The 14,222-nt window shown below is 63.1% G+C and overlaps 1 protein-coding gene across 1 annotated transcript in view; it reads left to right on the forward strand.

Moving 5' to 3' along the window:
• Nucleotides 1-10,859, forward strand: part of DYNC1H1 (dynein cytoplasmic 1 heavy chain 1) — a 65,645-nt gene extending 54,786 nt beyond the window's left edge. The window contains exons 55-78 of the mRNA XM_089322660.1: nt 334-546; nt 626-753; nt 2,693-2,846; nt 3,289-3,435; nt 3,522-3,672; nt 3,753-4,006; nt 4,090-4,224; nt 4,322-4,416; nt 4,512-4,686; nt 4,792-4,867; nt 5,930-6,090; nt 6,170-6,281; nt 6,364-6,424; nt 6,504-6,627; nt 7,188-7,301; nt 7,689-7,859; nt 7,962-8,179; nt 8,278-8,381; nt 8,971-9,182; nt 9,423-9,576; nt 9,868-10,010; nt 10,078-10,246; nt 10,333-10,460; nt 10,546-10,859. Coding sequence (XP_089178786.1) covers nt 334-546; nt 626-753; nt 2,693-2,846; nt 3,289-3,435; nt 3,522-3,672; nt 3,753-4,006; nt 4,090-4,224; nt 4,322-4,416; nt 4,512-4,686; nt 4,792-4,867; nt 5,930-6,090; nt 6,170-6,281; nt 6,364-6,424; nt 6,504-6,627; nt 7,188-7,301; nt 7,689-7,859; nt 7,962-8,179; nt 8,278-8,381; nt 8,971-9,182; nt 9,423-9,576; nt 9,868-10,010; nt 10,078-10,246; nt 10,333-10,460; nt 10,546-10,674 — 3,528 coding nt within the window. The 3' untranslated portion in view covers nt 10,675-10,859. The remainder of the gene's footprint in view (nt 1-333; nt 547-625; nt 754-2,692; nt 2,847-3,288; nt 3,436-3,521; nt 3,673-3,752; nt 4,007-4,089; nt 4,225-4,321; nt 4,417-4,511; nt 4,687-4,791; nt 4,868-5,929; nt 6,091-6,169; nt 6,282-6,363; nt 6,425-6,503; nt 6,628-7,187; nt 7,302-7,688; nt 7,860-7,961; nt 8,180-8,277; nt 8,382-8,970; nt 9,183-9,422; nt 9,577-9,867; nt 10,011-10,077; nt 10,247-10,332; nt 10,461-10,545) is intronic.
• Nucleotides 10,860-14,222: the final 3,363 nt, after the last annotated feature.

A 14,222-nucleotide genomic window follows, 5' to 3' on the forward strand; every position in this document is an offset into this window, starting at 1 on the left:
GTCCCATGCTCTCGCTGTCAGCACTCGCTCAGCCGTCGCTCCTCCCTCAAGTCCGTGAAAAGGCACTTGAACCTGTGCCACTGTGCTCTGCTTCGTCTACCCACGCGTTTCCTTTGGCCCCAGAGGCCCTGTCTTCCTGCTGCTGCCTCTGCTCCTGCAGACGGCTCGAGGCTGAACGTTAACTCTGGGTCCGGCCTAGGCCCTCAGGAGACCCCTCCCCTGTGTCCTCATTGGGTGTGTGCCTGGGTCTCGTCTCCTTGCTGACTGGGAAATCTGGGGGATGTTGGCGGCCGCCTGGGCGTCTGTGCTCAGTGGGCCCCCTCTGTCCCCCAGGTGAACCGGAGCACTGCGCTGCTCAAGAGTTTGTCTGCTGAGCGCGAACGGTGGGAAAAAACAAGTGAAACGTTCAAGAACCAGATGTCCACCATTGCCGGGGACTGTCTGCTGTCGGCCGCCTTCATAGCGTACGCGGGCTACTTCGACCAGCAAATGCGCCAGAACCTGTTCACCACCTGGTCCCATCACCTGCAGCAAGCCAACATCCAGGTATTAGCCCGCAGGGGTCCAGGATGGACGCTGGGGTCCCCCGGCGTGGCCGTGAGGAGGTAACGGGCCTCGCCTTCAGTTCCGCACAGATATCGCCCGGACGGAGTACCTCTCCAACGCGGACGAGCGGCTCCGCTGGCAGGCCAGCTCCCTGCCCGCTGACGACCTGTGCACCGAAAACGCCATCATGCTGAAGCGCTTCAACAGGTATGAGCCGAGGCCCTGGGGCCGGCCGGCCTCCATTGTAATCGAAACACAACCTTGTCTGAAGGGAAGAGGAGCTGGGCATGGGATGCTGTGTAGGTCAGTGTTTGCCCCTGAAGGTTGGGAACGGTGGCGTGCTCAGTTCTTTGCACACTTAATTCGTTTCCATTTTACTTGAAAAGCAGAGAGACTGAGAGAGGTTTTCCACCCACCGGTTTACTTCCTAAATTCCCTGAACAGCTGGAAACAGGCCAGGCCAAAGGCAGGAGCCCAGGACTCCATGCAGGTCTCCCACCCAAGAACTGGATCCCTGCCTCCCAGGGGTCTGCTGCTTCCCAGGGTGCATGTGAGCAGGAAGCTGGCTCTGATAGGTGCAGGCGTCACGCGTGGTGGGTGAGCCACTGCCACAATGCCCACCCCACTTCCAGCACCTCAGGCACACAAAGTGGTGAGGGGTCTGGCATGTGTCATTTCTGAGCAGTCCCTGGGGGCCCGGCCTGGACTCGGGGTCACTGTTGGTGCTGGCTGTATGCAGAGCTGGGGGCATCCCAGTGACCGTGTGCACCCTTGGACCTGGAGTTCGGCCTCTACCTAGTATTTATTCAGCAGCAGCTAGGCACGTGAAAGGTGGCAAACCCAAATGGCGTGAATGCTGGAAGCCTGGAAATTGAACACTGAGGTCCCTGTGGGGTTGTCCACAGCAGTGGAGCCCTCCAGGTGGATCGGGTAGAGAGCAGACGCGGGGGCTGCTTGTCTGCATCTGGACCACCTGAGCCTTGCCTGTCAAGGCATAGCAGAGGCAGGTGTGTGGCGTGACTTGGGACACCCACACCCCTCCCTTGTGGGAGTGCCTGGGTTCAAGGCCCAGCTCTGTCCTGATTCCCACTTCCTGCAAATGATGGCTCAAGTGCTTGGGTGCCTGCCACCCACCTGGCTGGAGTTCTTGACTCCTGGCTGCAGTCTGGCCATCACGCTCCAACTGTCGCAGGCTATGTAGGGAGTAAACCAACAAACGGGCACTCTCCCTGCGTCTCTCTGCCTTTCAGATAGGTCATCAAGCAAGCGAACTGTAAGAGAAAGGTAGCACAGAGCTGCTGCAGCCGTCCAACACCTGGGCAGGGCGACTTGGCAGCCACTGGGGGCCCGTGGGAGCTCCTGTGTACCCAGCTGTGCAGATCCCCGGGCTTGTCGTTAGCTGCCTTTCCTCACTGGTAAAGCGGATCTGATGAGAGCCTGCCTCGTGGGGCTGTCGTGAGCACCACATGAGGGAGGCAGTGTCTGGAATGGGACAGGGTCCCTTGTTGGTTAGCTCTGATGCTGCCTCCACGCTGCTGTTATTTTGCGTTGTGGCACTGCCCTGTGTGGAAGGGCAGCAAAACACTCAGCCTCTGTAGGAAATAACAGCATTTTTAATTATTTATTGAAGGGCAGAGTTAAGAGAGTGAAGGACAGACAGATCTTCCATCTGCTGGCTCACTCCCCAGAAGGCAACAGTGGTCAGGGCTGGGCCAGGCGGAAGCCAGGATCCTAGAGCTTCTTCCAGGTCTCCCATGGGGGTGCAAGGGCCTGAGCCCTTTGGGCCATCCTCCACTGCTTTCCCAAGCCATCAGCAGGGAGCTCGATTAGAAGTGGAGCAGCCAGGACCCAGACAGGCACCCACATGGGATGCCGGCATTGCAGTCAGTGACTTAACCCGTTATGCCACACTCCGGCCCCACAAGTCATCCTAACAGCAATGGGCACAGGGTGCCACGGCGCTGCATCCCAGGGAGCAGGGGCTGGAGTGGTGACACAGCGCCTCATCCGGGCAGGTCTGCAGAGATGATCCAATCCTAGCGCTGAGCCCGAGAGCCACGCGTGTCCTCCCTTCAGCCTCCAGACACCACCTGGGTGCGTCCTGTGCCCTGCTGGGCCTCACTGCTCCGCTGCTGCCCCGTCCTAGGTACCCGCTCATCATCGACCCCTCCGGGCAAGCCACAGACTTCATCATGAATGAGTACAAGGACCGCAAGATCACGCGCACCAGCTTCCTGGACGACGCCTTCAGGAAGAACTTGGAGAGTGCCCTGCGGTTCGGCAACCCCCTGCTGGTGCAGGTCTGTGTTGGCTGTGCACTGCTCACCCTGCTCTCAATGGCGAGTGCCTCTTAGCGCACACAGTCGATGCAAAATAAAACTCAGTTACACAGTGCGAGCACTGGGAGCTGGCCTCTGCGAGGCTTCGCTGATCTAAGGCCCTGGGGCTGTGCTGTGAAAAGCACGTCCCAGGGAAGCAGCGTTGGCATCTCCGCCTGCAGAGCGCTCCACGCGGCACTCCAGCCGCAGCCCACGAGGCCGTAGAGCAAGATGCCTGTGGCCAGGGTGCCCGAGAACACGACTGTTCGTAAAACTTAGGCCTCCACGTGCACCTAGTGGCTGCCCCGTCAGTGCAAGTCTGCGTGGCCACGTGGCCCCGGGCAGGGTGCTGTCCCCAGGGAAGAGGTCCATGTCACGGCGTCACAGGCTCTGATGGTTACCTTTTCCACCGCGTTTGGCACAGGATGTGGAAAGCTACGACCCAGTTTTGAATCCAGTACTGAACCGTGAAGTCCGGCGAACGGGCGGCCGAGTGCTGATTACGCTTGGTGACCAGGACATAGACCTGTCTCCGTCATTTGTCATCTTCCTGTCCACCCGAGACCCGACTGTAAGCAGCGGGAGCCTGCATGTGGGGGACGGATTTGGTCTTGCAGCCAGGTTAACAAAGCAGCCCGGTGTGTTGTGGGCCGGCAGGTTGAGTTCCCGCCGGACCTCTGCTCCCGCGTCACGTTTGTGAACTTCACGGTCACCCGGAGCAGCCTGCAGAGCCAGTGTCTGAACGAAGTGCTGAAGGCCGAACGGCCCGACGTGGATGAAAAGCGCTCGGATCTTCTGAAACTGCAAGGTGCACCCCGGGGCGGCTGCCTGGGGGAGGCGGGCGGGGGCCGTCGGCGTCGCAGCGGCCTGGACGTCTCGGCCTTCCAGGGGAGTTCCAGCTGCGTCTGCGGCAGCTGGAGAAGTCTCTGCTGCAAGCCCTGAACGAGGTGAAGGGGCGCATCCTGGACGACGACACCATCATCACGACGCTGGAGAACCTGAAGAGGGAGGCCGCCGAGGTGACCAGGAAGGTGGAGGAGACGGACGTCGTGATGCAGGAGGTGGAGAGCGTGTCCCAGCAGTACCTGCCGCTGTCCACCGCCTGCAGCAGCATCTACTTCACCATGGAGTCCCTGAAGCAGGTGAGGCGCCCCCGCCCGTGCCGCCCGCCGCCCGCGCGCTGCTGGACGTGTGCCTGACGCCCCTGACGCCCACCCCCTCGCAGATACACTTCCTGTACCAGTACTCCCTCCAGTTCTTCCTGGACATCTACCACAACGTCCTGTACGAGAACCCCAACCTGAGGGGCCTCACCGACCACACGCAGCGCCTCTCCCTCATAACCAAGGACCTCTTCCAGGTGACGGCCGAGCGGCCTCGCTCCGGGGCGGGGGCGGGGGCGGGGCCGGGGCGTGCTGGACGCGGCAGGATGTCACGGCTCCTGCCCTTGTCCCCAGGTGGCGTTTAACCGCGTGGCCAGAGGCATGCTGCACCAGGACCACATCACCTTCGCCATGCTGCTGGCGCGGATCAAGCTGAAGGGCACGCTGGGGTAGGGCGGCCTCCACTCGCTAGCTGGGCCTCGCTCTGCAGGGCGCCGTGGCTGTGGACAAGGGCAGCCTAACCAACCCTGTCCCGCCCTCGCAGGGAGCCCACCTACGACGCCGAGTTCCAGCACTTCCTGAGAGGGAAGGAGATCGTTCTGAGTGCCGGCTCCACCCCCAAGATCCAGGGCCTGACTGTGGAGCAGGCGGAAGCGGTGGTGAGGCTGAGCTGTCTTCCCGCATTTAAGGATCTGATCGCAAAGGTTCAGGCCGACGAGGTAACTGTGCCGGGTGTTCCCTCAGCAGTGTTGCCTTCTCCCATGGAGCGAGCAGTGCCCCAGCCCAGCTCTGCCTTGGTGACACCTGCGCTCTTGTCCCCACAGCAATTTGGCATCTGGTTGGACAGCAGCTCCCCGGAGCAGACAGTGCCCTACCTGTGGAGTGAGGACACACCGGCAAGTGAGTGCACGGGCCCTGGGGTCTCCCTGGGGGCCTGACCGTGAGGTTGGGCTTTGTCTGCTTGAAGCGACAGATTCCCCAGAGCCAAAGCTGGACAGGACAGCAGGCAGGGAGATGGGAAGGCCAGGCCTCACGTCCCTTCAGCTGGTGCCCAAAGAGTGAGGGAGGAGAAAAGCCAGGAGAGCCCTGGCATCCAGGGAAGGGGGAACTGGCTGCCCGTGTGCACTCCGGGGTGTGTCGGGCCGGTGCCGGGCTTGCCGTGTGCACTCCGGGGTGTGTCAGGCCGGTGCCGGGCTTGCCGGCCGGCATCCGGGGGCCCAGAGCGTCCCCGTCTGTTCTTCCAAGGATCCACATGTGCTCTGCAACAGAAGGCCCTCCTGGAACCATTTGAGAATCAGTAAACAGGGGGGCTGAGATGTTGTCATGGGGCCCCCGAGGCATCGAGGAGACCCAGGAGTCGGAGCAAGTTCTTCTCGGCCCAGAGACCAAATGGGCATTGTGATTTCCAAGACGGCTTTGAGGTTTTTTTGGTTTTGTTTTTTAATGTATTCATTTGAAAGGCAAGGATCTTCCATCCACTGGTTCACAATGACCACAACGGCCAGGGCTGGAACCAGGCCAGGCTGGAGCCAGGAGCCAGGGGCTCCATCTGGTCTCACGTGGGTGAAGGGGCCCAAGCACTTGGTCCATCTTCTGTTGCTCTCCCTGGCGCATTAGCAGGAAGCTGGGCTGGACTCCAACCTGCACGGTCACGTGGAATGCAAGGGCCCCAACCTGCTGTGCCACTAAGCTGGCCACCTTTCTTTACTACTATTATTTGAAAGGCACAGAGATCTCCTAATCACTGGTTCACTTCCCAAATGCTCTCAACAGCCAGGGGCTTGGCCAGGCTACAACCCAGGAGCCGGGAGCACCATGCAGGTCTCCCACGTGGGTAACAGGGACCCAGCTGCTGAGCCGAGTGTTGACGCTGTTTGTTGAGCAGATGCCGTGGGCAGAGCAGTCCAGACACCGGGCGGGGCCTTGAATTCTGCTGCCGCCAACCTTGTCCGCTTGTTGCAGCTCCCATAGGGCAAGCCATCCACCGCCTGCTCTTGATCCAGGCTTTCCGGCCCGACCGCCTGCTGGCCATGGCCCACATGTTTGTCTCCACCAACCTCGGGGAGTCCTTCATGTCCATCATGGAACAGCCACTTGACCTGACGCACATTGTGGGCACAGAGGTAACGCCTCCACCGCCTGCCTGCTGATTCCTGAGCCTCAGGCCCCGGCCCCTCCCTTAGGGCTCTCCTCTCTGGCCAGGTGAAGCCAAACACGCCAGTGCTCATGTGCTCCGTGCCTGGATACGACGCCAGCGGGCACGTCGAGGACCTGGCCGCCGAGCAGAACACGCAGATCACCTCCATCGCCATTGGTAAGGGCGCGGGGGCTTTCACGGGCCGTGGGGCCTGGCGGGCCGCAGCCCTCATTGCCGACACTGAGCTTCCTTGTACCAGGCTCAGCGGAAGGCTTTAACCAAGCGGACAAGGCGATCAACACGGCCGTGAAGTCAGGCAGGTAGGCCCGCGACGCCCACTCTGGCGGGAAGCCTGCGTCCCCACGAGGCCAGGCAGGCCCTGAGGCTCCCTGTGTGCAGGTGGGTGATGCTGAAGAACGTGCACCTGGCGCCCGGCTGGCTGATGCAGCTGGAGAAGAAGCTGCACTCCCTGCAGCCGCACTCCTGCTTCAGGCTCTTCCTCACCATGGAGATCAACCCCAAGGTGCGGCGCGGCGGCCGTGGGTGTGGTGTGACGTCACGTCTCCTGTGTGCGGGTCTGTGCCTGTGTGAGAGCTGTCTCACGGTCTGTGTGTGTGTGGTGTGACGTCACGTCTCCTGTGTGCAGGTCTGTGCCTGTGTGAGAGTTGTCTCATGGTCTGTGTGTGTGTGTGGTGTGACGTCACGTCTCCTGTGTGAGAGCTGTCTCATGGTCTGTGTGTGTGTGTGGTGTGACGTCACGTCTCCTGTGTGAGAGCTGTCTCATGGTCTGTGTGTGTGTGTGGTGTGACGTCACGTCTCCTGTGTGCGGTCTATGCGTGTGTGAGAGCTGTCTCATGGTCTGTGTGTGTGTGAGCTGTCTCAGGGTCTGTGTGTGTGTGTGGTGTGACGTCACGTCTCCTGTGTGAGAGCTGTCCCGTGGTGTGTGTGCCCCCTGATGTCTGGGCTTGTGTGTGTGTGTGTGAGAGAGAGAGAGAGCTGTCCCGTGGTGTGTGTGTCCCCTGATGTCTGGGCGTGTGTGTGTGGCTGAGCAAGACCCGAGAGTGCGGCGCCGTCCTCCGCCAGGTGCCCGTGAACCTGCTGCGCGCCGGCCGCATCTTCGTGTTCGAGCCGCCCCCGGGGGTGAAGGCCAACATGCTGCGGACCTTCAGCAGCATCCCCGTCTCACGCATGTGCAAGGTGAGCCCACGCCGCCACCGCGGACCGAGCAGGTGACGGTGCTTGTTGGCAGCGGGTGTACGAGCCGGCGTGCAGAGCCTTGGGCCTGGGGCCTCCCGAGTGGCTGCCGCCTGCTTGCCTCTCCTGCCGGGCAGGACCCTCCTGGGCTCAAGCTGTGGACGGGAGCGCAGGGCCAGGGGAGGGGTGTGCCGAGTGTTGCATCGCCGCACGTGGGCCGGCGCCAGACGCCACCAGACTCGTCCTCAGAAACGTGGGTTTCTCCGTCTGCTTTCCTGTTGGTGGAGAACTCGGCACACTGTCCTCGAGTGGGAAGGGAGCTCCCCCAGCTGGCCTGGACAGAGCGCGGCTGTCTGGTGACTCTGTCCTGGGTCACTCTTCCTCGTCTAGTCTCCCAACGAGCGTGCCCGCCTGTACTTCCTGCTGGCCTGGTTCCACGCCGTCATCCAGGAGCGCCTGCGCTACGCACCGCTGGGCTGGTCCAAGAAATACGAGTTCGGAGAGTCTGACCTGCGGTCGGCCTGCGACACTGTGGACACGTGGCTGGACGACACGGCCAAGGCGAGTGTGGGCTCTGGGGGGCAGACGCTGTGCGGTGGGGGTCCCTGTGTGTGAGGACGGACGCGCGTGCTTCCCTGTGACCCCAGCCTCTGCACACCCCAGGGCCGGCAGAACATCTCGCCAGACAAGATCCCGTGGTCGGCGCTCAAGACCCTGATGGCCCAGTCCATCTACGGCGGGAGGGTGGACAACGAGTTTGACCAGCGCCTGCTCAACACCTTCCTGGAGCGCCTGTTCACGACCAAGAGTTTCGACAGCGAGTTCAAGCTGGCGTGCAAGGTCGACGGGCACAAGGACATCCAGATGCCGGACGGCATCAGGTACACCGGCGCCCCGGGCTGCAGGGAGCCGCGAGTGGCGGCTGCTGTGGCGCAGGGCACAGCCCCTCACGCCGTCTCCAAACGTGATGGTCTTCCAGGCGCGAGGAGTTTGTACAGTGGGTGGAGCTGCTGCCTGACACCCAGACGCCCTCCTGGCTGGGCCTGCCCAACAACGCCGAGAGAGTCCTCCTCACCACCCAGGGTGGGTGCCTGCCCCTCGGGGGACGGGGCGCGTGGCGCGTGGCTTAGAGATCATGGGAACAGGCCTGGACATTGCATTTAGGGCTTCTTCATCAAGAGTTGACCAGAGCCTGCGATTAAGTGACACTGAAGCCACTAGTCTTTCATCTATGTGAAAGGCAGAGCAACCGAGGGACAGAGACCCCCAGTGCCCACCACAAGCAGGGCTGGGCCAGGCCGGAGCCAGCTGCCCAGAGCTACGCGGCGGAGGCAGAGCAGTGGGACCTGCTGTGTAACAGGCCCCAGCGAGCCACACAGGCTGAGCACACGGGTTTACCTTGCTGCACGGGGAGCAGGCCTCGAGGAGCAGCGTGAGGGAACGGCAGCTGGGCGGAGGGGCGCCCGTGGCTCGGCAGCGGCACTGGCGCTCTGAGCCCCCACACGCCCAGAGCAGTAGAGCAGGACAGGGCTGCGCCCGGCTTCACGGGGCTCACCCCAGGGGCTCGGTCAGTCTTCCCCGTCTGTCTCCTTGCCTCCGGGCTCCAAGACAGCCGGCAGGTCAGCCTGGCCCGCGGCCGCCCTCACGCCCCGTGGCCTGACCCGCCCGCCAGGCGTGGACATGATCAGCAAGATGTTGAAGATGCAGATGCTGGAGGACGAGGACGACCTGGCCTACGCCGAGGCCGAGAAGAAGGCCCGCGCGGACTCCACGGCCGACGGGCGCCCCGCCTGGATGCGCACGCTGCACACCACCGCCTCCAACTGGCTCCAGCTCATCCCCCAGACGCTGAGCCACCTCAAGCGCACCGTGGAGAACATCAAGGTAAGATCTGCGCCGGCGTCGGTCCGAGGAGGCCAGCCGAGCGCAGCATCGCGGCTCACGGAGCTGGCTGGAAGCTGGCCCGCGACCGGTGAGAGACCTCAAGCCCTTCCGCCCGCTGCCCCGGTTCCAGCCTGCACAGCACTGCCGAGCAGCCCTGGTTCCACGCTGGGCTCAGGCGAGGAGGGTGACGAGGCTGAGACCCCAGGGGCGGCTCACCGGTGTCTCGCCTGGCGCCTGCAGGACCCCTTGTTCCGCTTCTTCGAGAGGGAAGTGAAGATGGGCGCCAAGCTGCTGCAGGACGTGCGCCAGGATCTCGCTGACGTCGTCCAGGTGTGCGAGGGGAAGAAGAAGCAGACCAACTACCTGCGCACGCTCATCAACGAGCTGGTCAAAGGTACTGCGGCGCCGGTGGAGCGTCGGCCGGCTCCCCGGCACGCTTACAAATGCCCGGGGAACGTCTCCCGCGCTGGGGAGCGCAGGCGCTGACCCTGCCCAGGAGGGACGGGAGTCACCCATGAACGCTGAGCTCCCTGAGAGACGCAGGTCCGTGGCTCGGGGGGCGAGGAGCGAGGGCAGCCCGGAAGGGAGGTGACATGGCACGGGCCACGGGAGCAGATGGGCCCCGTGAGTGCCGGGGGAGCCGCGAGAACAGGGCCGGGCCCGGGGTCTCCCGCCTCTCCTGCAGGCATCTTACCGCGGAGCTGGTCCCACTACACCGTGCCGGCCGGCATGACCGTCATCCAGTGGGTGTCAGACTTCAGCGAGAGAATCAAACAGCTGCAGAGCATCTCGCAGGCGGCCGCGACGGGCGGCGCGAAGGAGCTGAAGGTGGGGCAGGCCCGGCGGCGGGGGTGGGGCAGCCCCGGGCCGTGACTGAGCCCCGCTCTCCCCGCAGAACATCCACGTGTGCCTGGGCGGCCTGTTTGTGCCCGAGGCCTACATCACGGCCACCAGGCAGTACGTGGCCCAGGCCAACAGCTGGTCGCTGGAAGAGCTGTGTCTGGAAGTCAACGTCACCACCTCGCAGAGCGCCTCGCTCGACGCCTGCAGCTTCGGGGTCACAGGTGAGTGGGGCTCGGGCACCCCGCGTTCCCGGGGCCTCGCGTGGCTCCCGCGTCCGCCTCAGCGTGGCCGCGCCCTCTTCCTCCAGGGCTGAAGCTGCAGGGAGCCACGTGCAGCAACAGCAAGCTGTCGCTGTCCCAGGCCATCTCCACCGCCCTGCCCCTGACGCAGCTGCGCTGGGCCAAGCAGACCAGCGCCGAGAAGAAGGCGAGCGTGGTGAGTGGGCGGGGAGGCGGGGAGGCGGGGCGGGAGCAGTCCCCTCCCCCCCACCTCTGCCGACACCTGCCCTCCGCCCCCACAGGTGACCCTGCCCGTCTACCTGAACTTCACCCGCGCCGACCTGATCTTCACCGTGGACTTCGAAATTGCCACGAAAGAGGATCCCCGCAGCTTCTACGAGCGCGGGGTCGCCGTCCTGTGCACAGAGTGAGGCAGGCTCTCCCCCTCCCTCCGCCAGCAGTAAATGCAATATTGCACCCCGTCCAGCGCTCACTGGCCACGCAGCGGGCAGAGGTGGACCCGAGGGAGCCCGGCGATGGCGCGGTGCAGGGTGCAGGGCTGTTTCCGAGGTTCGCAGCGTGGCTGCTTTCACGAAATAAAACACTACGCCCGGCCTGGCTCCGCCTCCTCTGTCAGCTCCCGTCTCAGGGCCCCAGGCTGGGGCTGCTGCAGGCACAGCACCGGGGTCCCAGCCTCACTCGCCGCCTCGCTGGGGCGGTGAGCCCGGGCGTGCAGACACGGGCACACAGGGCCACCCAGTGCTGGGCTCCTCCAGAGAGAGCATGGCAGGCCCTCACCTGGCTCTGCCACCATCCACGTCCCCTGCATAGGGTGGCTGCCGTCCAGGGCCTCCCCAAAGCCCAGAGCTTCCACACGGACCCTGCAAGGCACAGCCCCAGGGCCCAGGACAGGGCCACCTCACGCCAAGCTCCACCCACAGGGCTGGGGGCCCTGGCAGCGGTGGGCTCCCCCTGGACCCTGGACACTGGCTGGCAGTCCCCCCCCAATACAGCCAGCAGAGCTGAGGGCTCAGCAGGGCCCTCCCAGCAGTGGGGGCCCCCAGGGTGAACGGCACCACCTCGGGACAGTTCCCCTTTCATTGGCACTGGGCACAGCACACTCCTGGGCCTGTGCTGCGGTCACCAGGCTCAGAGAGGGCGAGGACTACGGGGCCACAGCACCCGGCCTGCCGCCAGGTAACGGGCTCAGTGGGCCCCCAGAAATAAGAGAAGCAGCTCAGAGAACCACCCTTACCCCATTAAAAGCTGAGCCAAACCACAGAAAAGCTTTGCCGGAGCCGGCGCTATGGCAAAGCGGGTCAAGTTGCCGCCTGCAGTGCTGGCATCCCATATGGGCGCCGGTTCGAGTCCCAGCTGCTCCACTTCTGATCCAGCTCTGCTATGAACTGGGAAAGCAGTAGAAGGCCCAAGTCCTTGGGCCCCTGCACCTGTGTGGGAGACCCAGAAGAAGCTCCTGGCTCCTGGCTTCGGATCGGCACAGCTCTGGCCATTGAAGCCAATTGGGGGAGTGAACCAGCGGATGGAAGACCTCTCTGTCTCTAATTCCACCTTCCAAATAAATGAAATAAGCCTTCAAGAAAAAAGAAAAGCTTTGCCAAATGAACGGTGTGAGCAGAAAGCAGCAGAGAGGGGAGGGCTGATAGCGTCCTCGTCCCAGCTGCTCCACCCCAGCCCTGCCCCCTGCTGGTGCACCTGGGGAGGCAGTGGACAGCTGAGCGCTTGGGCCCTGCACCCGTGGGAGGCAGATGGAGGTCCAGGCGCCTGCCATCGGCCTGGACCAGTCCCAGCCATGGGGCATTCGGGGGTGAACCAGCAGATGGAAGCCCCGTCGCTCTGCCTGTAAAGTGAGTGAGTGTTTTAAGATTTATTTATCTGAAAGTCGAGTTACACAGAGAAGCAGAGGAAGAAAGAGAGAGGTCTTCCACCTGCTGGTTCACTCCCCATTGGCCACAATGGCTGCAGCTGCGCCGATTTAGAGCCAGGAGCTTCCTCTGGGTCTCCCACAGGGTGCAGGGGCCCAAGGACTTGGGCCATCTTCCACTGCCTTCCCAGGCCACAGCATGGACCGGAATAGAGCAGCGGAATGCGCTGGCACCTCAGGCAGCAGTTTACCCATGATGCCACACTGCTGGCCCCCCAGGGCGATTTCTCAAAACCTCAGGAGCACAGCCCGTGAGCATTTACTAAAAGTCGCCAGAAAAAGGGTCCATCATGCAGCAGCCCTGGCCTGGCCGCCCCGGTACCTCAGTGCCCGGTGCCCACAGCAGCCTTTAGTTTGCTTACGCAGTCTCTGGGTCGAGCACTTGGTGCGATGCTAACTTGCTTGGCGTCCTGGCACCAATGTCAAGCCCAGCCTCCTGCTAATGCACCTTGGGAACTCGCATGGGAGACCCAGATGGAGCCCCTGGCTCCTGGCTCTGGCCCGGCCCCAGTCCTAGCATTTGTGAGCGTTTGGTGAGTGAAACAATGGAGGAAACACCCAGCTCAGTGGCACAGGCAGCTGCTCCCTCACCTGAGCCCGTCACTGGGAAGCCCTCCGCCCCTCCGTCCCTCCGTGGGTGCAAGCTGGCCCCTGGACACCAAGGGCATGGCCCCATCCTGGTAAAGGGCGGGCAAGGCTGGTGCCAAAGCCAGCCCCACCCCTCCACCTGCCTGCGGGGCTGTGCCCATCCACCCCAGGGTCACCTGTGCGGGGCTTCGAGGCCCGTTTGTGCAGCCCCTAGCCTCATGTCAGAAAGACGCTGGGACAAGCATCCGGGTGTGAGTGCCCACTCCCAGGTGGCCAGGTCTGAGGAGCAGGCCGCCCTGGGCCTCCCAGGGGAACGGGCACACCCACTCCGCCTGCCACAGTGCCTCGGGGTCTCACTCTTCCTCCCCGGAGCCCCTGGGTCAGGGCTCCATGCCGAGACAGCCCCCCAGAGAAGGCCTGAGCCCCCGCACGGAGGCCAGTGGGCGGGCGGGCAGGAAGTGCACACACAGCCAGGCTGCACGGAGGAGACCCGGCTCAGCCCTCGCTCCCCACAACGCCCCACACAGTGCAAAAGCCTGAGATGCATGTCTGGAGCCTAAAAACCTCCCCAGGAACAGACGCTGGTATTTCTTCCAAATAAAAGGTCAAGGGGGAACCAAACACCATCACCTGCCGGCACCTGCGGTCGGGTCGAAGTTAGCCTCTTGGCTGAGATGGAGCTGGCCTCTGGCATCCCCACCCCCACCAGTGAGCACCAAGGCCGGCAAGGGCACCAGGTGCTGGGTCCTGGCTGAGCGGCCCACAGGTGCACTGTGGGTTAAGCCCCCACTCACTATGCCCGCACCTCACGTGGAGCACCTGGGTCCCGTCCTAGCTGCTCTGCTTCCAATCCGAGTTCCTGCCAATGCCCCTGGCCTTTCCCAGGCCATGAGCAGAGCCGCCCAAGTGCTTGAGTGCCTCTACCCAGAGTTCCTGGCTCCAGGCTTCAGCCTGGCCCAGCCCTGGCTGCTGCAGCCATTTGGGGAGTGGCTGCCCCACTTCCAATCCAGCTCCCTCCTAATCTGCCTGGGGAAGCATGATGCCCAAGCACTTGGTCCCCTGCACCCACATGGGAGACCAGGACAGAGCTCCAGGCCCCTGGCTTTGGCCTGGCCCAACCCCGCCCACTGCGGTCATTTGGGGAGCAAAACAGCTGGAAGATCAAGTGTGTGTGTGTGTGTGTGTGTGTGTAACTCTGCCATTCAAATAAATAAGTCTTTTTAAAATATATAAATTATTTTTATATGTTTATGAGCAAAGAGAGACAAACAAAGCTCCTACTCACTGGCTCACTCCCCAGATGCCCACGACAAATGGAGCTGGGCCAGACCAGAGCCAGGCCCTCCATCCAGATCCCCCGAGAGGGTAGTAGGGACCCATCCACTGGACCCCTCACTGCTGCCTCCCAGGGTCCACAGGGCTCCAGAGGCCAGCGCTCTGCAGCAGCAG

Source organism: Oryctolagus cuniculus, chromosome 20, assembly GCF_051225735.1.
Source record: "Oryctolagus cuniculus isolate XC-2025 breed Fujian yellow rabbit chromosome 20, ASM5122573v1, whole genome shotgun sequence".
Lineage (NCBI taxonomy): Eukaryota > Metazoa > Chordata > Mammalia > Lagomorpha > Leporidae > Oryctolagus > Oryctolagus cuniculus.